This window comes from Heterodontus francisci, chromosome 1 (assembly GCF_036365525.1).
Source record: "Heterodontus francisci isolate sHetFra1 chromosome 1, sHetFra1.hap1, whole genome shotgun sequence".
NCBI lineage: Eukaryota > Metazoa > Chordata > Chondrichthyes > Heterodontiformes > Heterodontidae > Heterodontus > Heterodontus francisci.
In genome coordinates this window covers 14,755,629-14,779,721 of record NC_090371.1, presented here as the reverse complement: position 1 = coordinate 14,779,721, position 24,093 = coordinate 14,755,629, and the positions used below count along the sequence as shown (strand labels likewise).

General features: G+C 46.8%; 1 protein-coding gene across 1 annotated transcript in view; it reads left to right on the top strand.

Moving 5' to 3' along the window:
* Positions 1-9,413: 9,413 nt before the first annotated feature.
* The window catches only part of LOC137367890 (exocyst complex component 6B), a 755,392-nt gene continuing 740,712 nt past the window's right edge, over positions 9,414-24,093 (top strand). Inside the window, exon 1 of the mRNA XM_068028681.1 lies at positions 9,414-9,530. Coding sequence (XP_067884782.1) covers positions 9,433-9,530 — 98 coding nt within the window. The 5' untranslated portion in view covers positions 9,414-9,432. The remainder of the gene's footprint in view (positions 9,531-24,093) is intronic.

The window sequence follows — 24,093 nt, the reverse complement described above, 5'->3', positions numbered from 1 at the left end:
TCACTATGGAGAAGGACGATGTAGGTGTAGAGATCTGGGAGGGGGATTGTGATATACTTAAACATATTAGCATTGAATGGGAGGAAGTATTAGCTGTTTTAGCGGGCTTAAAAGTGGATAAATCTACAGGCCCAGATGAGATATATCCCAGGCTGTTATGTGAGGCAAGAGAGGAGATTGCAGGGGCTCTGACACAAATTTTCAGATCCTCTCTGGCCTCAAGAGAGGTACCAGAGGATTGGAGGACAGCGAATGTGGTACCATTATTCAAGAAGGGTAGCAGGGATAAACCAGGTAATTACAGGCTGGTGAGTCTAACATCAGTGGTAGGGAAACGATTGGAAAAAGTTCTGAGGGAGAGGATTAATCTCCACTTGGAGAGGCAGGGATTAATCAGGGATAGTCAGCATGGCTTTGTCGGGGGAGATCGTGTCTAACTAACTTGATTGAATTTTGTGACTAGATGTGTAGATGAGGGGAAAGCAGTTGATGTAGTCGACATGGACTTCAGTAAGGCTTTTGATAAGGTCCCACATGGGAGATTGGGTAAGAAGGTGAGAACCCATGGGATCCAGGGTAATTTGGCAAATTGCATCCAAAATTGGCTTAGTGGCAGGAGGCAGAGGGTGATGGCCGAGGGTTGTTTTTGTGAGTGGAAGCCTGTGACCAGTGGTGTGCCACAGGGATCGGTGCTGGGACCTGTGCTGTTTGTAGTGTACATTAATGATTTAGACAGGAATATAGGAGGTATGATCAGTAAATTCGCAGATGACACAAAAATTGGTGGTGTCGTAAATAGTGAGGAGGAAAGTCTTAGATTACTGGACGATATCGATGAGCTGGTAAGATGGGTGGAGCTGTGGCAAATGGTAACCCTGAGAAGTGTGAGGTGGTGCATTTTGGGAGGACTAACAAGACAAAGGAATATACAATGTATGGTAGGACCCTATGAAGGTCAGAGGGACCTTGGTGTACTTGTCCATAGATCACTGAAGGCAGCAGCACAGGTAGATAAGGTGGTGAGGAAGGCATATGGAATACTTGCCTTTATTAGCCGAGGCATAGAATATAAGAGCAGGCAGGTTATGATGGAGCTGGATAAAATGCTAGTTAGGCCACAGCTGGAGTACTGTGTAGAGTTCAGGGCACCTCACTATCGGAAGGAGGTGATTGCGCTGGAGAGGGTGCAGAGGAGATTCACCAGGATGTTGTCTGGGCTGGAGCATTTCAGCTATGAAGAGAGACTGAGAAGGCTAGGGTTGTTTTCCTTAGAGCAGAGAAGGCTGAAGGGGGACCTGATTGAGGGATACAAAATTATGAGGAGCATTGAGAGGTTAGATAGGAAGAAACATTTTCCCTTCGCGGAGGTGTCAATAACCAGGGGACATAGATTTAAGGTAAGGGGTAGGAAGTTTAGAGGGGATTTGAGGAAACATTTTTCACTCAGAGGCTGGTTGGAATCTGGAACGCACCGCCTGCCTGAAGAGGTGGTAGAGAGAGATACAGCACTGAAACAGGCCCTTCGGCCCACCGGGTCTGTGCCGACCAACAACCACCCATTTATACTTCTTCTTCTTCTTCTTCTTTGGCCTCCTTGTCTCGGGAGACAATGGGTAAGCGCCTGGAGGTGGTCAGTGGTTTGTGGAGCAGCGCCTGGAGTGGCTATAAAGGCCAATACTAGAGTGACAGACTCTTCCACAGGTGCTGCAGAAAAAATTGGTTGTCGGGGCTGTTACACAAGTTACAGTTACATGCGCCATGGAGAGGTCACTCCATTTATACCAATCCTACATTAATCTCATATTCCCTTACATCCCCACCTTCCCTCAATTCTCCTACCACCTATCTATACTAGGGGCAATTTACAATCGCCAATTTACCTATCAACCTGCAAGTCTTTGGCTGTGGGAGGAAACTGGAACACCCGGCGGAAACCCACACAGTCACAGGGAGAATTTACAGGTAGAGGCAGGAACCCTCACAACATTTAAGAAGTATTTAGATGAACACTTGAAACGCCATAGCATACAAGACGACGGGCCAAGTGCTGGAAAATGGGATTAGAATAGTTAGGTGCTTGATGGTCAGCACAGCATGATGGGCCAAAGGGCCTGTTTCTGTGCTGTATAACTCTATGACTCCATGACTCTATCTAAATGGTGAGAGATTGCAGAGCTCTGAGATGCAGAGGGATCTGGATGTCCTAGTGCATGAATCGCTAAAGGTTAGTATGCAGGTACAGCACATAATTAGGAAAGCTAATAGAATGCTCTTGTTTATCACGAGGGGAATTGAATACAAAAGTAGGGAGGTTATGCTTCAGCTATACAGGGCATTGGTGAGACCACTTCTGGAGTACTGTGCACAGTATTGGTCTCCTTATTTAAGGAAGGATGTAAATGCGTTGGAGGCAGTACAGAGAAGGTTTACTAGACTAATACCTAGAACGGGCAGGCTGTCTTACGAGGAAAGGTTTGACAGAATAAGCTTGCATCCGCTGGAATTCAGAAAAGTAAGAGGTGACCTGATTGAAACATATAAGATCCTGAGGAACCTTGACAGGGTGGATGTGGAAAGGATGTTCCCCCTTGTGAGAGAATCTAGAACTAGGGGTTGCTGTTTAAAAAATAAGGGGTCGTCCATTTAAGTCAGAGATGAGGAGAATTTTGTTTTCTCTCAGAGGGTTTTGAGTCTTTGGAATTCTCTTCCTCAAAAGGCGGTGTAAGCAGAGTCTTTGAATATTTTTACGGTAGAGGGAGATAGATTCTTGATAAGCAAGGGGGTAGAAGGTTATCGGGGGAAGGTGGAAATGTGGAGTAATCAGTTCAGCCATGAACTTATTGAATGGCGGAGCAGGCTCGAAGGGCTGAGTGGCCTACTCCTGCTCCTAATTCGTATGTTATTTCATGCAGGCCCCCACCTGCTAAGCATGAGGCATATTAATTTCACCACATGGACATTAAATTTCAAACTGTTGTCGAAGTGAAGAAAGGACTTGCTTTGAAAAAAATTGTCAGATCTTGGCTGGAAAGACATTTGCATATTAACAGACAGTGCTTGGAAAGGACGAAGGACCATTCCCTGACACAGTCAACCCACAGTGGACTTTTAATCACCAGACGTTGAAGATGGGGGAGTTTGCATTCCAGGTTGACTGCTAAGATGGCCGAATACACAAATGGACATGGTCAAACCAACTAATGAAGGGTCACTGACCTGAAACGTTATCTCTGCTTCTCTCTCCACAGATGCTGCCAGACCTGCTGAGTATTTCCAACATTTCTTGTTTTTATTTTAATCACCATGAGTAACCTGCTGGGGAACCTGAGTTTTTTTTTAATTTGAACCAACAGTTTGGGCAGAAAGCAGAATGCTCCTGGACTGAAAAGATCTCTCCTGGCTGGCTCACCACAGCTTCTCCTGTCTGTCTGCTCCCATCTCTTTCTCATGGACTCCAAATCCACTGAAGACACATGAACCCCAAGAGAGAAAAGTCTCCTACAGCGAACAAGGTTTAAGAAGAATACTGGGCCCCAACGAAAAGCAAGATCTACCTACAATAAAGGACACTACAGTGAGCTCGAAGAACTGTAACATGAAAAACCTCCTCAGATATTGCCTCAAACTTTCCACTTTATTTCTTCTGTTTTCTTTCTGTCTCTATTGGCATGTGTGTATCGTTGCACCACGGTTGGCTCTGCTGCACGGTGGAGGAGTAACAAGTGTGGGAATGCAATAGTTATAGGGGTTCAATTGTAAGGGGAATAGATAGGGTTTCTGTGGCCGCAAACGAGACCCCAGGATGGTATGTTGCCTCCCTGGTGCTCGGGTCAAGGATGTCTCAGAGCGGTTACAGGACATTCTGAAGGGGGAAGGTGGTGGTCATGGTACACATTGGTACAAGCGACGTGGGTATAAAACAAGGATGAGGTCCTAAAGGCAGAATTTAGGGAGCTAGGAAGTAAGTTGAAAAGTAGGACCTCAAAGGTAGTGATCTCAGGATTACTACCAGTGGCACGTGCTAGTCAGAGGAGAAATAGCAGGATATATCGGATGAATACGTGGCTGAAGAGTTGGTGTGAGGGGGAGGGTTTTAGATTCCTGGGACATTGGGACTGGTTCTGGGGGAAGTGGGACCAGTACAAACTGAACGGGTTACACCTGGGCAGCACCGGGACTGATGTCCTAGGGGGAGAATTTGCTAGAGTGGTTGGGGAGGGTTTAAACTAAAATGGCAGGGGGATGGGAACTTTTGCAAGGAGTCAGAGGAGGGGGGAATCAAAGACAAGAGCAAAAGACAGTAAGGGGAATAAGAAAAGTGATAGGCAGAGAAATCAAGGGCCAGATTCAAACAGGGCCACAGTGAAAAATAGTGGGAAAGGGACAAGTAATGTTAAAAAGACAAGCCTTAAGGCTTTGTGCCTTAACGCGTGGTGCATTCGCAATAAAGTGGATGAATTAATCACGTAAATAGATGTCAACGGGTATGATATAGTCAGGATTACAGAGACACAGCTACAGGCTGACCAGGGATGGGAAATGAACATCCAGGGGTAGTCGGTATTTAGGAAGGACAGACAAAAAGTAAAAGGTAGTGTAGTTGCATTGCTGGTTAAAGAGGAAATTAACACAATAGTGAGGAAGGATATTAGCTCTGATGATGTGGAATCTGTATGGGTTGAGCTGAGAAACACTAAGGGGCAAAAAACATTAGTGGGGGTTGTATATAGACCCCCAAACTGTAGTGGTGATGTTGGGAATGGCATTAACCAGGAAATTTGAGATGCATGCGATAAAGGACCATCTGTAATTATGGTTGACTTTAATCTGCATATAGATTGGGCAAATCAAATTAGTCACAATACTGTCGAGGAAGAATTCATGGAGTGTATACGGGATGGTTTTCTGGACCAATACGTGAGGAACCAACCAGAGAACAGGCCATCCTAGACTGGGTATTGATTAATGAGGGAGGAATAATTGACAATCTAGTTGTGCAAGACCCTTTGGGGATGAGTGACCATAATATGATAGAATTCTTCATCAAGATGCAGAGTGACGTAGTTGATTCTGAGACAAGGGTCCTGAATCTTAATAAAGGAAACTATGAAGGTATGAGGCGCGAGTTGGCTATGATGGATTGGGAAACATTATTTAAAGGGATGACGGTGGATAGGCAATGGCAAACATTTAAAGAGCGCATGGATGAACTGCAACAATTGTTTATTCCTGTCTGACGCAAAAGTAAAACGGGAAAGGTAGCCAAACTATGACTTACAAGGGAAATTAGAGATAGCATTAGATCCAAGGAAGAGGCAGATAAATTCGCCAGAAAAAAACAACAGACCTGAGGATTGGGAGCAGTTTAGAATTCAGCAAAGGAGGACCAAGGGATTGATTAGGAAGGGGAAAATAGGGTATGAGAGTAAGCTTGTGGGGAACATAAAAACTGACTGTAAAAATTTCTTTAGGTATGTGATGAAAAAAAGATTGGTGAAGACAAATGTAGGTCCCTTACCGTCAGAAACAGGGGAATTTATTATGGGGAACAAAGAAATGGCTGAGCAACTAAATGCATACTTTGGTTCTGTCTTCACAAGGAGGACACAAATAACATCCCAGAAATGTTGGGGAACACAGGGTTTAGTGAGAGGGAGGAACTGAAGGAAATCAGTATTCGCAGAGAAATGGTGTTGGAGAAATTGATGGAATTGAAGGCCGATAAATCCCCAGGGCCTGATGGTCTGCATCCCAGAGTACTTAAGGAAGTGGCCCTCAAAATAGTGGATGCATTGGTGGTCATCTTCCAAGATTCTATAGACTCTGGAACAGTTCCTACAGATTGGAGGGTAGCTAATGTAACCCCACTATTTAAAGAGGGAGGGAGAGAGAAAGCAGGGAATTATAGACCAGTCAGCCTGACGTCAGTAGTGGGGAAAATTCTAGAGTTCATTATCAAAGATTTTATAGCAGAGCACTTGGAGAACAGTGGTAGAATCGGACAGAGTCAGCATGGATTTACAAAAGGGAAATCATGCTTGACAAATCTACTCGAATTCTTCGAGGATGTAACTGGTAGAGTTGATGAGGTGGAGCCAGTGGGTGTGGTTTATTTGGACTTTCAGAAGGCTTTCGACAAAGTTCCACATAAGAGGTTAGCGTGTAAAATTAAAGGGTGTGGGATTGGGGGTAGTGTATTGTGATGGATAGAAAATTGGTTGGCAGGCAGGAAACAAAGAGTAGGAATAAATGGGTCTTTTTCTGAATGGCAGGCAGTGACTAGTGGGGTACAGCAGGGCGTCGTTGCTAGGACCCCAGCTATTCACAATATATATATTAATGATTTAGATGAGTGAACTAATCTTCAAATTTGCAGATGACACAAAACTGGAGGGTGAGTTGTGAGGAGGATGCAGAGAGGCTTCAGAGTGATTTGGACAAATTGAGTGAGTGGGCAAATGCATGGCAGATGCAGTATAATGTGGATAAATGTGACATTATCCACTTTGTTAGCAAAAACAGGAAGGCAGATTATTATCTGAATGGCTATAAACTGAGAGAGGGGAATATGCAGCGAGACCTGGGTGTTCTCGTACACCAGTTGCTGAAGGTAAGCATGCAGGTGCAACAGGTGGTAAAAAAGGCAAATGGTATGTTGGCCTTCATAGTGAGAGGATTCGAGTACAGAAGCAGGGATGTCTTGCTGCAATTATACAGGGCCTTGGTGAGGCCACATCTGGAATATTGTGTGCAGTTTTGGTCTCCTTATCTGAGGAAGGATGTTCTTACTATAGAGGGAGTGCAGCGAAGGTTTACCAGACTGATTCCTGGGATGGCGGGACTGACGTCTGAGGAGAGATTGAGTCGGTTAGGATTATATTCGCTGGAGTTCAGAAGAGTGAGGGGGATCTCATAGAAACCTATAAATTTCTAACAAGACTTGACAGGGTAGAAGGATGTTCCCGATGGTGAGGGAGTCCGAAACCAGGGATCATAGTCTAAGGATACGGGGTAAACCTTTCAGGACTGAGATGAGGAGAAATTTCTTCACCCAGAGAGTGGTGAGCCTGTGGAATTCGCTACCACAGAAAGCGGTTGAGGCCAAAACATTGTATGTTTTCAAGAAGGAGTTAGATATAGCTCTTGGGGCGAAAGGGATCAAAGGGTATGGGGAGAAAGCAGGAACAGGTTACTGAGTTGGATGATCAGCCATAGAGGCAAAGCACCTAATCCAGGGTTGTCCAACATACGGCCCACACCCAGGATCCTGCCTGACAAAGGTTTCCATCCAGCCCGCGGATGCAAACTATACTCAAGGCTGTTCCGCAGCTTCGCAGGGCTCTGTGACTGGAGATGGGAAATGTCGCATTGTCTTCTTTTTGTAGAGAGGACTTTTTAAAAACATTGCACTGAGTTTCCCAACTCAATTGCTGAAGCAGGATTGTGCTTTTTTAAAAGCCCGCCGGAAAACCCCAAATCTGTCCGATGTTGGGAAGTGCATTCCCACTTTAGCAACTGAGCTGTGAAACTCAGAGCAATGTTTTTAAACAAACTGACCAAGCACAAAGCTGCTGTGCTGAGTGCACCCGCTCAGTGCAATTGTCAGAAAGAGGGAGGGAGAGGGAAAGAGGGGGGTGCGGGGGAAACAGAGAGAGGAGAACAGAGAGGCAGGCAGAGAGAGAGAGAAAGGGGGAAAACAGAGAGAGAGAGGAACGGAGGGGCAGAGAGAGAGAGAGGAATGGGGGGGCAGAGAGAGAGGGGGACGGGGGCAGAGAAAGAGAAAGGGGGAAAACCGAGAGAAAGAGGAACGGGGGAGCAGAAAGAGAGGGGGACAGGGGGGTAGAAAGAGAGAGAAAGGGGGAAAACAGAGAGAGAGAGGAACGGGGGGCAGAGAGACAGGGGGACGGGGGGGCAGAGAGAAAGGGGGATGGGGGGCACAGAGAGAGAAAGGGGGAAAACAAAGAGAGGAACAGGGGAGCAGAGAGAGAGGGGAATGGGGGTGCAGAGAAAGGGAGAAAGGGGGAAAACAGGGAGAGGGGAACAGAGAGAGAGGGGAACAGAGGGGGGCAGAGAGGAAGAGAAAGGGGGAAAACAGAGAGAGAGAGGAACGGGGGCAGAAAGAGAGCGGGACGGGGGGCAGAGAGAGAGAGCAAGGGGGAAAACAAAGAGAGAGAGGAACGGGGGGGGGGCAGAGAGACAGGGGGACAGAGGGGAGGGCAGAGAGAGAGAGAGAGAAAGGGGAAAAAAGAGAAAGGGGAACAGAGAGAGAGAGGGGGGACAAAGAGAGGGGGGACAGAGAGGGGGGACTGGTACAGAGAGAGGGGGGACAGAGAGGGGGGACGGGGGGTGAAAGAGAGGGGAACGAGATGGGAGGACAGAGAGAGCGGGGACAGAATGAGGAGGGAATTGGGGGGGGGAGAACACAGAGAGTGTGGACAACACGGTGGGGGGGGGGGGGGTAAGAACACAGAGAGGGGGGAAACACAGGGAGAGAGAAACAGAGACAGAGATCGAGGTCATTCCTGACAGATGGATATCTATCCAGAATACTCTGCATCGCTACATCAAGTGTGTGGGCAGAGACTGACTACTAATGCAAGCAAAAACAATGGCAGGTATGTCACTAATTCAGTTTTCAATGGAGTGACAAGAACCTAATTCAATAAATTAGTCTTCTCATTTAAAGCTTCTTCACAAAAATGCATGTTTGTTGCTTTTATTAGTAAGATAAATTTTTAAGGCCTTAATGTTTCAAAATGTCCTCACTGAGCAAAAATCGTAATGTAGCTCTCCGCTCAAAAAGGTCGGACCACCTGCACCTAATTGGAAGACAAGGTGCTGTTCCCTGAACTTCCATTGAGGTTCATTTGAACAGTGGATCTCAAAGACAGAGGAGCGAATGTGGGTGTAGGGCGGAGAATTAAAATGATGAGGTCTCTTTCCTTGCTGAGGACAGAAAGGTCAGAGTGGAAGCAAGGTGGAGAATTAAAACGACACGCGACCAGAAGCTCGGGGTGATGTTTGAGGACCGAACGGAGGCATTCTGCAAAGTGGTCACCCAGTCTGTTTGGTTTCCTGAGTGTAGGGGACCTCTTTATTGAGGAACCAACATAGACAGTCGTGCGATTCCAGTGGTGATGGCAAAGCAAGCATTTATTAACCGTCACTAGTTGCCAAGTTAATTTGGAGGACAGTTAAGACTCAACCACAAGAGGGCTCTTAATTCAGGAGGCAATACCAACCTTTGCCACCAGGGGGGCTCCTCACTGATGTGATAACGTACATGCGCCAATATCACCAGGCCGGAAGTGTAATCCAGGACTACATCGCCCGGCATGCTCTCCGGCCCTGCGTGCTCACGTTGCCCATATGCCCCCGCCCACTGATGAAACGTCATCCCGCAGCGCCGGACCGTGAAAAAAAGTCAGCAAGATGGCGGAGACTGAAAGTTTGGAGACGGCGGCGGAGCACGAGAGGATCTTGCGGGAGATCGAGAGCACGGACTCGGCCTGTATCGGGCCCACCCTCAGGTAGAGGGGAGCAGGGAGAGTAGGACACATGATCCGAGGCCGGGGACGCAGCACAAGGCGAGGAGACGGACAGGCACACCCAGAACCCGGGCACCCGTTCCCTTTGCCTCCTCCACACCCACCCACCCACCTAGGCCCGGGGACCCCTGCCCCTGCATCCGCCCACACTTCCCCCTGCACCCGCCCCACTGCCCCTTGCACCAGCCACCCACTGCCCCCGATCCCACCACCCCCCTACCCCTGCACCAGCCCCCCCCCCGCCCCCGATCCCACCACCCCCCCTGCCCCCGACCCCATGCCCCAGTGCCTCCCCGAGCCCCCCGCCCCCGATCCCATGCCCCAGTGCCTCCCCGAGCCCCCCGCCCCCCTGATATTTTCCTGCAGGTGATGTAGATAGCAGTGGTAACTGTTGCCCTGATAGCATGAAAGCACTGTAGCAATTGTTAGTCATTGTGCCAATCACCTTAAATCTGCATGCTCCGTTTATTGACCTTTGTGAGCATGCCAGGTTGCCCTGTGATATTGTGGTTAAACATTATGCACTCGTCACGCTGCCATGTATACATGTTGACCAAACTGCCCATGGCATTGCAGATAGGAATCATAAGTGTGAAGTGGGGCAGAGGTCATTTGGACCAGGGTGCACAAGATATAATTCAATGAAGAATTTCAAAGCTCTGCGTTCCTTAATTTTGTAGTTCTGCTGTGCATTTTTCAATCCACCTTCTAGTTTTTTTTATTTGTTCATGGGAAGTGGGTGTCTGTGGTTAGGCAAGCCCATCCCTAATTGCCGTTGAAAAGGTGGTGGTGAGCTTGTGGGGTAGGTACACTAACAGTGTTGTTAGGAAGCGAGTTCCAAGATTTTGACACAGTGACGCTGAAGGAACGGTGATATAGTTTCAAGTCAGCAGGGTGTGTGGCTTGAAGGGGAACTTGCAGGTGGTGATATTCCCATGCATCTGCTGCCATTGTCCTTCTAGTTGGCAGAGGTCACTGGTTTGGAAGGTGCTGTCTAAGGAGCCTTGGTGCGTTGCTGCAGTGCATCTTGTAGATGGTACACACTGCTGCCACTGTGCGTCGGTGGTGGAGGGAGTGAATGTTTGTGGACGAGGTGCCAATCAAGGGGGCTGCTTTGTCCTGGATGGTGTCAAGCTTCTTGTGTGTTGTTGGAGCTGCATCCAACAAGGCAACTGGAGAGTATTCCATCACACTCCTGACTTGTGCCTTGTAGATGGGGGACAGGCTTTAGAGAGTCGGGAGGTGTGTTACTAGCCACAGGATTCCTGTCTTCTGACCTGCTCTTGTAGCCATGGTATTTATATGGCTACTGCAGTTCAGTTTCTGGTCAGTGGTAACCCTCGGGATGTTGATATTGGGGGATTCAGCGATCGTAATGCCATTGAATATCAAGGGGAGATGGTTAGATTCTTTTGTTGGAGGTGTTCATTGCCTGGCACTTGCGTGGCACGAATGTGACTTGCCACTTATCAGCCCAATCCTGGATATTGTCCTGGTCTTGCTGCATTTCTATACGGACCGCTTCAGTATCTGAGGAATCGCAAATGTTGCTGAACATTGTGCAATCATCAGCAAACATCCCCAATTCTGACCTTATGATTGAAGTAAAGTCATTGATGAAGCAGCTGAAGATGGTTGGGCCGAGGACACTACCCTGAGGAACTCCTGCAGTGATATCCTGGAACTGAGATGATTGACCTCCAACAACCACAACCATCTTCCTTTGCACTAGTTACGACTCCAACCAGCAGAGAATTTTTCCCAATTTCATTGACTCCAGTTTTGTTAGGGCTCCTTGATGCTATAACCTGTCAAATGCTGCCTTGATGTGAAGGGCAGTTACTCTCGCCTCACCTCACCTGCTAGTGTTGGCACTGCAATGCAATTGCTGGTGGGAAGGTGTATTTGCAATGTGACCAGCTTCCATTACAAAAATGGACATATAAAATTACAGTGGAACTTTTGACGAAGTATGTACAGATGCAAGAGTTTTAGATATGGTGGTGGGCAATTGAACAACTAACTGGAGGAGGAGGCTCACAAATGCCTCCATCCTCAATGATGGAGGAGCCCAGCCCAGCCTTACTTCAGTAAGGCGTTTGATAAGGTTCCCCATGGTAGGCTGATGGAGAAAGTGAAGGCGCATGGGGTCCAAGGTGTACTAGCTAGATGGATAAAGAACTGGCTGGGCAACAGGAGACAGAGAGTAGCAGTGGAAGGGAGTTTCTCAAAATGGAGACGTGTGACCAGTGGTGTTCCACAGGGATCCGTGCTGGGACCACTGTTGTTTGTGATATACATAAATGATTTGGAGGAAAGTATAGGTGGTCTGATTAGCAAGTTTGCAGACGACACTAAGATTGGTGGAGTAGCAGATAGTGAAGGGGACTGTCAGGGAATACAGCAGAATATAGATAGACTGGAGAGTTGGGCAGAGAAATGGCAGATGGAGTTCAATCAGGGCAAATGCGAGGTGATGCATTTTGGAAGATCCAATTCAAGAGTGAACTATACAGTAAATGGAAAAGTCCTGGGGAAAATTGATGTACAGAGAGATTTGGGTGTTCAGGTCCATTGTTCCCTGAAGGTGGCAACGCAGGTCAGTAGAGTGGTCAAGAAGGCATACGGCATGCTTTCCTTCATCGGACGGGGTATTGAGTACAAGAGTTGGCAGGTCATGTTACAGTTGCATAGGACTTTGGTTCAGCCACATTTGGAATACTGCGTGAAGTTCTGGTCGCCACATTACCAAAAGGATGTGGATGCTTTGGAGAGAGTGCAGAGGAGGTTCACCAGGATGTTGCCTGGTATGGAGGGCGCTAGCTATGAAGAGAGGTTGAGTAGATTAGGATTATTTTCATTAGAAAGACGGAGGTTGAGGGGGGACCTGATTGAGGTGTACAAAATCATGAGAGGTATAGACAGGTTGGATAGCAAGAAGCTTTTTCCCAGAGTGGGGGATTCAATTACTAGAGGACACGAGTTCAAAGTGAAAGGGGAAAAGTTTAGGGGGGATATGCGTGGAAAGTTCTTTACGCAGAGGGTGGTGGGTGCCTGGAACGCATTGCCAGCGGAGGTGGTAGACGCGGGCACGATAGCGTCTTTTAAGATGTATCTGGACAGATACATGAATGGGCAGGAAGTAAAGAGATACAGACCCTTAGAAAATAGGCGTCATGTTTAGGTAGAGGATCTGGATCGGCGCAGGCTTGGAGGGCCAAAGGGCCTGTTCCTGTGCTGTAATTTTCTTTGTTCTTTGTTCACACCAGTGCAAGAGACGAGGCTAAAGCATTTGCAACATCTTCAGCCAGAGGTGGCGAGTGGATGATCCATCTCGGCTTGCTTCTGAGGTCCCCAGCATCATAGATGCCAGTCTTCAGCCAGTTTAATTCACTCCACGTGATATCAAGAAACGGCTGAAGGCATTGGATACTTTAAAGGCTATGGGTCCTGACAACATCCTTCTGTAGTACTGAAGACATGAAGTGCATAACTAGCTGCAATCCTAGCCAAGCTGTTCTAGTACAGCTACAACACTGACATCTACCCGACAATGTGGAAAATTGTCCGGGTATGTCCTGTCCAAAAATAGCAGGGCAAATCCAATCTGGCCAATTACTGCCCCATCATTAGTAAAGTGATGGAAGTTGTCGTCGGCAGTGCTATCAAGCAACACACACATCAACAACCTGCTCGCTGATGCTCAGTTTGGCTTCCACCAGGGCCATTCAGCTCCAGATCTGATTAGCCTTGGTCTAGACATGGGACAAAAGAGCTGAACTCAAGAGGTGAGGTCAGAGTGATTGCCCTGGATATCAAGGCGGTGTGTGGCATCAAGGAACCGTGCCAAATTGAAGTCAGTGGGAATCAGTGTGGAGGAGCAGGGAGAACTCTCCACTGGTTGGAGACATACCTAGCACAAATTAAGATGGTTGTGGTTGTTGGTCAAGCACCACAGCCCCAGGACAACACTGCAGGAGTTCCTCAGGGTAGTGTCCTAGGCCCAACCAACTTCAGCTGCTTCATCAATGACTTCCTTCAGTCATTAGGTTAGAAGTGGGGATATTCGCTGATCGCACAATGTTAAGCACCATTCGCAACTCCTGAAGTAGTCTGTCCATATGCAGCCAGACGTGGACAATATCCAGGCTTGGGCTGATAAGTGGCAAGTAACATTTGCACCACACAAGTGCCAGGCAATGACGATCTCCAACAAGAGAGAATCTAACCATCTCCCCATGACATTTAATGGCATTACCATGTTTGAAGCCCCCACCATCAACAACCTGAGGCTTACCACTGCCCAGAAACTTAACTGGAGCATAAATACTGTGGCTACAAGAGCCGGTCATAGGCTGGGAATCCTGCGACGAGTAACTCACCTCCTGACTCGCCAAAGCCTCTCTCCCATCTATGAGGCACAAGTCAGGAGCGTGATGCAATACTTTCCACTTGCCTGGATGAGTGTGGCTCCAACAACTCTCAGGAAGCTTGATGCCATCAAGGGCAAAGCAGCCTGCTTGATTGGCACCTTAAATATTCATTCCCTCCACCAAAGACACACAGTGGCAGCAGGTGTGTACCATCTATAAGATGCACTGCAGCAACTCAACAAGTCTCCTTGGACAGCACCTACCAAACCCACAAGGTCCAACACCTAGAAGGACAAGGGCAGCAGACGCATGGGAATACCACCACTGCAAGTTCCCCTCCATGCCACACACCATCCTGACCTGGAACCATATTGCCGTTCCTTCACTTGTCACTGGGTCAAAATACTGGAACTCCCTTTCTAACAGCGCTGTTGGTGTACCTACACTACATGGACTGCAGCGGTTCAAGAAGGTGGCTCACCACCACCTTCTCAAGGGCAGTTAGGATTGGGCAACAAATACTGGCCTTGCCAGCAATGCTCAGAACCATGAATGAATACTAAAAAAAAATATGCACACATGCAAAGGCAGGAAAATATACACACATTTTCTACCGGAGGACACAGATTTAAAATAATGGCCAAAAGAGCCAGAATTGAGATGAGGATAAAAGCAAAATACTGCGGATGCTGGAACTCTGAAATAAAAACAAGAAATGCTGGAAATACTCAGCAGGTCTGGCAGCATCTGTGGAGACCCTCCAGAACTAGCAAATATTAGGAATGTAAAAGGTTATAAGCAAGAAAAGTGGGGGTGGGGCAAGAGATAACAAAGGAGAAAGTGTAGAGAGGACAAGGTCACAGAATAGCTGACCAGAAGGTCGTGGAGCAAAGGCAAACAATATGTTAATGGTGTGTTTAAAGACAAAGCATGAGTACAGATAGGGTGTTAACCGACTGAAAATTGAACAGCCACAAGTACAAACATGAAAAAAAAGTCAGTAAGTAAAGTGAACAAACTAAGATGAAATAAAATAAACACAAAAAAATTTTTTAAAAAAGGAAAAAGAAAAAAATGACTAAAAATAAAAGTCAAATGGGGGGCCCGTCATGCTCTGAAATGATTGAACTCAATGTTCAGTCCGGCAGGCTGTAGCGTGCCTAATCGGTAAATGAAATGCTGTTCCTCGAGCTTGCGTCGATGTTCATTGGAACACTGCAGCAATCCCAGGACAGAGATGTGAGCATAAGAGCGGGGGGAGTGTTGAAATGGCAAGCAACCGGAAGCTCGGGGTCCTGCTTGCGGACTGAGCGGTGGTGTTCCGCAAAGCGGTCGCCCAGTCTGCGCTTGGTCTCCCCAATGTAGAGGAGACCACATTATGAACAGCGAATGCAGTATACTACATTGAAAGAAGTACAAGTAAATCGCTGCTGAGGAATTGTTTTCTGCGCAGGTCTACCCCGTGATCTGGAATAAACTGCCTGAAAAGATGGTGGAAGCAGATCCAACAATAACTTCCAAAAGGGAATTGGATAAATATTTGAATGGGAAGAAATTGCAGAGCTATGGAAAACAGCACGGCTGGTGTGTTTGGGGGGGGGGGCGGGGGGGTGGTAGTGGGATTAATTGGATAGATCTTTCAAAGAGCCAGCACAGGCATGATGGGCTGAGTAGTCTCCTTTGTTGTTGAGTAATTCCCCCCCCCCCCCCCCCGCCCCCCATCAGGTTTCATGCAGCAAAGGATTTGGGGCTTCTTTTCGACCAACTTACTGCATGTGTCATTCTTCTCACCTGGAGGATTCATTTCGCAGAATTATTACAGCACAGAAGGTGGCCATTCAGCCCATCGTGTCTGCACCAGCTCTCTGAATGAGCAGTTCACTTAATGCCATTCTCCCTGTAACCCTGCACATTGTTCCTTTTCAGATAACAGTCTAATTCCCTTTTGAACGCCTCAATTGAACCTGCCTCCGCCACACTCTCAGGCAGTGCATTCCAGATCCTAGCCACTTGCTGCATGAAAAAATTTTTCCTCATGTCACTTTGACATCTTCACCCAGTTTTCTGTAAAATGCGCAACTCATGTTATGGCTGCAACAGGACTATTGAGGTTTGAAGCTAATGCTTCTTGCAGTCTGAGAAACAGGCAAGCACAAAGTTCAGATCTGTCTTGCATTCAAACCTGCTTTTAACACAGGCGCACACACGCACACAAGATTAGTCACTGCCAACTGATGGATTTGATTTTATTACATTACTGCAAGATCAAGCCTACCTCAGTTAATCTGAGAACCTTAACCATGCATTTTCTGCCTCCGTGCTCAGATATTCCAATGCTGCCCATGCTAGTCTCTCACCTTGCACCCTTTGTAAACTTGAGCAAATCCAAATCTCTGTTACCTATATTCTAATTCACACCAAATCCTGTTCACCCATTACCCTGTGCTTGCTGATCTACATTGGCTTGCGGCTTGGCAGCGCTTTGGGTTTTACATTTCTCATCCTTGTTTTCACAGCCCTCTGCGGCTTCCCTCCTCCCTGTCTATAATTTTCAGCCCCAGAACCCCCTCAGATCTCTGTGCTCCTCCATTTCTGGCCTCTAACGCAACCCAGTTTTCATCACTGCCATTGGCAGCATTGCCTTCAGCTGCTTAGACCCTAAGCTCCAGAACCTTTCTGCCGTTCTCTCCTTTGACGTTCCTTAAAATCTAACTCTTTTGACCATAGTGTTGGTCACCTGTCCTAATAATCTCCTTATGTGATTTGGTATCCAATTTTGTTTGTTCGTGTGAAACTATTTGGGATGTTTCACCATGTTAAGTGCACTATTTAAATGAAAATTGTTCATGAAATTCCAATCTTGAAGCATTCTGTCAATGCCAAATGTTTGCCTGTTCGGCTCAGAGGTAGTTATCTTATCTGAGTCAGAACATTCAAGGCCCACCTCAGTGTGTAATCGAGGCTGACAATCCAGTGTCTTAATGAAGATGTTGTTACAACCAGATGAGAAAGGTGTCTAGGGGTCCCTCTCAGCCTTCACCTGGTCTTACCGTAACAGGGTTCAATTTTAAAACACACAGCTCCTCCTTGATGAATCCTTGTTCACCGCTTTCCAATTATAAGGTAAAGAAACCAGCACAAACAGGCTTTCTTAGAAGAAAGGTTGAAATTTATTAAATTTAACTCTAATTTGGTTGATGCCTATGGATACATGATGTGCCCACACTAGCATGCATACGCGATCCAGACATGCAAATAGAGACAGAAAAGAGCAGAAGAAAAAATTAAATTGGAAAAGTTTGAGGCAATATCTGAAGAGGTTTTGTTATGGTTCTTCAAGCTCACTGTAGAGTCCTTTATTGTAGGTAGATCTTGCTTTTCGTTGGGGCCCAGTATTCTTCTTAAACTTTGTTCTATGTAGGAGACTTTTCTCTCTCGGGGTTCATGTGTCTTCAGTGGATTCAGAGGCTTGTGAGAAAGAGATGGGAGCAGACAGGAGAGATCTTCTCAGTCCAGAAGCAAACCATCTTCGAGTTCAAACTGTTTGTACAATTTTAAAAAACCCATGTTGCCAAACAGGGTAGTCATGTGACTAACTGTCTGACCATGTCTTGGATTGTATCACCTTCGCGCTCTCTGGACTCTCCTCTTACACACAATACTCGGTGATCAAGATCCATTGTGAGTTGAATGCATCAGGAAATGGCTCCTTTGTCCTTCCGAGCACTGTCTGTTAATATGCAAATGTCTTTTCCAGCCACGGCTGATCTGTTTAACAAGTCCTTTCGTCACTCTAGTAACAGTTTAAAATAAATGTTCATGACAAAATTAATGTGCCTCATTCTTGGCAGGTGGGGGCCTAGCTTGACAACGTGCTGCTTTGTTGGAGGCGCTGTGTTTCAGTGTAGACAATTCCATACAATTATTTGAAGAGAAGGGCACTCTCTGTGTCCTTTCCTGGCCAACATTTATCCCATAGCCAACATCACCGTAAACAGTTCACTATCTCATTGCTGTTTGTGGGAACTTGCTGTGTGCAAATTGGCTGCTGCGTTTCCTACGTTACAATGGTGACCACACTTCAAAAGTAGTCCATTAGCTGTGAAGTGTTTTGGGATATCTGGAGGATGTGAAAGGTGCTATAGAAATGGAAGTTCTTCATTGCCTTTTCTTCAATTCCATTGCTACGAATGAGCACTTCACAAGTCAATTAAATTTTCTCCTCACGCTTAGTTTGCGAACTGTGAAACATTTTAACAAAGTACTCGAGCAATATGCAATGTGATTATTTTTCTTACTGTACTGGCATCCTCCTTCTGCGGCAGGGAGATGTATTGGGAGGGACAGGGTAAAATCAAGTGATGGAACACCATGGCATGTACAGTGCATGGCCACATAAGTATAGGAGTAGGCCAATCAGCCCCTCGACCCTGTTGTGCCATTCAGTTGATGCTGGATCTGTTCCTCAAGTCTACTCGCCTGCCTTTGTCCCGTATGCCACTCATTTGATACGCTGATAAGATGAGATGAAGTAGAGTTGGAGGAGACGCATATAGAGCATAAATATTGGCGCAGACTACATGGGCTGAATGGTCTGTTTATTTGCTGTAAATGCTATCTAAACCAACTAATCCCTGATACCATTACCTGTCAAAAATCGATCACTCTCAGTCTTAAAAATTTTGATTGAGCCCAGAACCCGCAGCCTTTTTGGAGGTGGAGAATGCGACATTGCCATCATCGTTTGTGTGGGATAAATGCTTATTTATTCAATCCTAATAGGCCTGGCTCTAATGCTAAGATTGTGCCCCCTTGTTCTGGATTTCTCCCACTAGAGGAAAGAGCTCTATCTACCCTATCAAATCACTCTGTTTTTAAACACCTCAATGAGATCATCCCTCAACCTTCTAAACTTGAGGGAATTCAAAGCCAACTGTTGGCTGAGCAAGACCTGTCCTTTGGGTAAATTCCCTAGGAATATCAATAAGTAGAAAGAACAAAGGGACTTCAGGATTTTGCTAAAATGTCACTTCGGGAAGAAGCAAGATCACTTTGCAGTGATTGCTACAGTTGTCGTCAAAGTAGGAGTGTGTACCAGTTGATGTTGTCAATTGCAGAAATATTAACAAACTCTACTTTCCTGTGAGTCCAAGTTACCATTTCCAGAAGCGAAGGAAAATTGATAAGCTTGTGAAAATATATCCTTTCAGTTTTGTAAGTGCAGCTGAAGGGGATGGCACATTATTGGAGAGGTGGCATATAGGCTGAGTGCCAGCTGCATTCATTTAATGAGTAAATTACACCACTTGTGTTAGGAATTCCAGACAGCAGTGCTGCACTCTCAGGCTTTTATGTTTAATTTCAGTGGCACACTTTCAAGTTTGAACAGATAATTGTGGCCCTGTCTTTGCCGGAAGTCTATGATTACTGCTCCTGCAAGAGCTAATGCATGTTTTGCTTTGTTTGTACAAATCTAGCTTAAAGGCGCCACTTCTCCTCCCCTTGAAAGGCTCTTTTACCACCAAAGCAATTTTGGCTTTCAATGTACAGTTCCCACACTATTGCAATTTGAATCACAGAATTGTTACACTGTAGAAGCAGGCCATTCGGCCCATCGTGTCCGCACTGGCTCTCCAAAAGAGCAATTCACTCCATTCCGTTCCCCTGCCTTCTCCCCAGTAACCCTGCACATTCTTCCTTTTCATATAACTGTTGAATTCCCTTTTGAATGCATCAATTGAATCTGCCTCCCCCACACTCTTAGGCAGTGCATTCCAGACCTTAACCGCTCTCTGGGGAGACAGGAGATGAGTTACTCACCACAGAATTCCCACCCTCTGACCTGCTGTTGTAGCCACAGTATTTATGTGGCTGGTCCAGTTCAGTTTTTGGTCAATAGTAACCCCAGGATGTTGATAGTGGGGAATTCAGTGATAGTAATGCCGTTGAATGTCAAGGGGAGATGGTTAGATTCACTCTTGTTTGAGATAGTCATTGCTTGGCACTTGTGTGGCACGAATGTTACTTGGCACTTATCAGCCCAAGCCTGGATGTTGTCCAGGTCTTGCTGCATCTGGACATGGGCTGCTTCATTATCTGAGGAGTCGCAAATGGTGCTGAACATTTTGCAATCATCAGCAAACATCCCCACTTTTGACCTTATGATTGAAGGAAGGTCATTGATGAAGCAGCTGAAGATGGTTGGGCTTAGGACACTACCCTGAGGACCTCCTACAATGATATCCTGGGACTGAGATGATTGATATCCAACAACCACAACCATCTTCTTCTGCGCGAGATATGACCGGCGGAGAGCTCCCCCATCTCTTTCTTCCCCCCCCCCCCCCCCCCCCACAATTCCCATTGACTCCAGTTTTGCTCCGGCGCCTTGATGCCATACCCGGTCAAATGCTGCCCTGATGTCAAGGGCAGTCACTTCTCTTTTGTCCACGTTTGGGCAAAGGCTGTTATGAGGTCGGGAGCTGAGTGGCCCTGGCGGAACCAAAACTGAGCGTCAGTGAGCAGATTATTGCTGAGCAAGTGCAGCTTGATAGCAATATTGACGACCCCTTCCATCACTTTGCTGATGATCGAGAGTGGACTAATAGGGCGGTGATTGGCTGGGTTGGATTTGCCCTATTTTTTTGTGCACAGGACATACGTGGGCAATTCTCCACATTGTCGGATAGATGCCAGTATTGTAGCTGTACTGGAACAGCTTGGCTAGCAGCACAGCGAGTTCTGGAGCGCAAGTCTTTAGTCCCATTGCCGGAATGTTGTCAGGGCCCATAGCCTTTGCATATCCAGTGCCTTCAGCCGTTTCTTGATATCACGTGGAGTGAATCGGATTGGCTGAAGACTGGCATCTGTGATGCTGAGGACCTGAGAAGGAGGCCGAGATGGATCATCCACTTGGCACTTCTGGCTTAAGATGGAAGCAAATGGTTCAGCCTTGTCTTTTGCACTGATGAGGATGGCGATATTTGTGGAGCCTCCTCCTCCTGTTAATTGTTTAATTATCCGCTACCATTCATGACTGGATGTGGCAGCACTGCAGAGCTTAAATCTGATCCATTGATTGTGGGATCGCGTAGCCCTATTGCATGCTTCTTCCGCTGTTTGACATGCAAGTAGTCCTGTGTTGTAACTTCACCAGGCTGACACCTCATTTTTAGGTATCCCTGGTTTTGCTCCTGCCATGCCCTCTTGCATTCTTCATTGAACCAGGGTTGATCCCCCAGCTTGATGGTAATGATAGAGTGGGGTATATGCTGGGCCTTGAGATTGTGGTTGAATGCAATTCTGCTGCTGATGGCCCACAGCGCCTCATGGATGCCAAGTTTGGAGTTGCTAGATCTGTTGGAAATCTATCCCATTTAGCATGGTGGTATTGCCACACGATGGAGGGCATCCTCAATGTGAAGATGGGACTTCGTCTCCACAAGGACTGTGCAGTGGTCTCTCTCACCAGTTTTTATTTTATTTTATTTTATTTTATTTAGAGATACAGCACTGAAACAGGCCCTTCGGCCCACCGAGTCTGTGCCGACCAACAACCACCCATTTATACTAATCCTGCAGTAATCCCATATTCCCTACCACCTACCTACACTAGGGGCAATTTACAATGTCCAATTTACCTATCAACCTGCAAGTCTTCGGCTGTGGGAGGAAACCAGAGCACCCGGCGAAAACCCACGCGGTCACAGGGAGAACTTGCAAAGTCCGCACAGGCAGTACCCAGAATCGAACCCGGGTCCCTGGAGCTGTGAGGCTGCGGTGCTAGCCACTGTGCCACCCACAATCATGGACAGATGCATCTGCGACAGGTAGATTGGTGAGGACAAAGTCAAGTAGGTTTTTCCCTCTTGTTGGTTCCCTCAGCAACTGCCGCATACCCCGTCTAGCAGATATGTACTTTAGGACTCGGCCAGCTTGGTCAGTAGTTGTGCTGCCGAGCCACTCCTGGTGATGTCCCTCACCCAGAGTACATTCTGTGCCCTTGCTACCCTCAGTGCTTCCTCCAGTTGGTGTTCAACATGGAGGAGCGCTGACTCATCAGCCAGGGGGTTGGGGGAGGTGGTGGTGATGCGGGGGTAAGAGTAGGTGGTAATCAGGAGGTTTCCTTACACATGCCATGAGACTTGATGGGGTCCGGAGTCAATGTTGAGGTCTCCCAGGCCAACTCCCTGCCGACTGTATACCACTGTGCCGCCACCTCTGCTGGGTTTGTCCTGCTGGTGGGACAGGACATAACAAGGGATGGAGATGGTGGTATCTGGGACATTGTAAGGTATAATTCTGCGAGTATGACTGTCAGACTGTTTCTTAATTAGTCTGTGGAACAGCTCTTCCCAATTTTGGCACAATCTCCCACATGTTAGTAAGGAGGACTTTGCAGGGTCGACAGGGCTGGGTTTGCCATTGTAGTTTCCAGTGCCTAGGTTGATGCTGGGTGGTCCCTCCAATTTCATTCCTTTTCTTAGAGTTTATAGTGGTTTAATACAATTGAATGGCTTGCTAGGCCATTTCAGAGGACATTTAAGAGTCAACCACATTTATGGGTGTCTGGAGTCACATGTAGGCCAGACCAGGTAAAGACGGCAGATTTCCTTCCCTAAAGGACATTAGTATTAGTGCTTGTAGGATGATGAAGTGATACTGCTGCCTGTCAAGGGAGTGTAAGATTGATTCAGGGGTTTGCATGCTGGTGCCCTGTTTAGTTTGTTATATAACATTGCGTCGTTGCTGAGTGTTTGCTGCTGTAAGAATCCCCCAACAATTCGTATGAAGAAAGGAATCTCTGGAATTGATCTATTCTGGTTCTGAATGGCAGAATCTCTTGATTCAGCTCCTGTTGAATCTCCTCTTGTATTGCGATGGATAGCAAATTGGTTGGCGGACAGGAAACAAAGAGTAGGGATAAATGGGTCTTTTTCCAAATGGCAGGCAGTGACTAGTGGGGTACTGCAGGGATCGGTGCTAGGACCCCAGCTATTCACAATATATATGAATGATTTAGATGAGGGAACTAAATGTAATATCTCCAAATTTGCAGATGACACAAAACTGGCTGGGAGGGTGAGTTGTGAGGAGGATGCAGAGAGGTTTCAGGGTGATTTGGACAAGTTGAGTGAGTGGGCTAATGCATGGCAGATGTAGTATAATGTGGATAAATGTGAGGTTATCCACTTTGGTAGCAAAAACAGGAAGGCAGATTATTATGTGAACGGCTATAAACTGAGAGCGGGGAATATGCAGCAAAACCTGGGTGTTCTCGTACACCATTCGCTGAAGGTAAGCATGCAGGTGCAACAGGTGGTAAAAAAGGCAAATGGTATGTTGGCCTTCATAGCGAGAGGATTAGAGTACAGGAGCAGGGATGTCTTGCTGCAATTATACAGGGCCTTGGTGAGGCCACACCTGGAACATTGTGTGCAGTTTTGGTCTCCTTATCTGAGGAAGGATGTTATTACTATAGAGGGAGTGCAGCGAAGGTTTACCAGACTGATTCCTGGGATGGCGGGACTGACGTATGAGGAGAGATTGAGTCGGTTAGGATTATATTCGCTGGAGTTCAGAAGAATGAGGGGGGATCTCATAGAAACCTATAAAATTCTAACAGGACTTGACAGGGTAGATGCAGGAAGGATGTTCCTGATGGTGGGAGAGTCCAGAATCAGGGGTCATAGTCTAAGGAAACGGGATAAACCTTTCAGGACTGAGATGAGGAGAAATTTCTTCACCCAGAGAGTGGTGAGCCTTTGGAATTCGCTACCATAGAAAACAGTTGAGGGCAAAACATTGTATGTTTTCAAGAAGGAGTTAGATATAGTCCTTGGGTCTAAAGGGATCAAAGGGTATGGGGCAAAAGCGGGAACAGGCTACTGAGTTTGGATGATCAGTCATGATCATAATGAATGGCGGAGCAGGCTCGAGGGCCGAATGGCCTACTCCTATTTTCTGTGTTTCTATGTTTCTGTTGCCTCTCTCAGACACTCCATTCCAAGAAAGAAGAATGGGCATCTTTGGCCGCAGTCTTTTCATCTTCCTTAGAGGATGGTTGGAATCTGGAACACACTGCCTGAAGGGGTGGTAGAGGCAGGAACCCTCAGAACATTTAAGAAGTATTTAGATGAACGCTTGAAACGCCATAGCATACAAGGCTACAG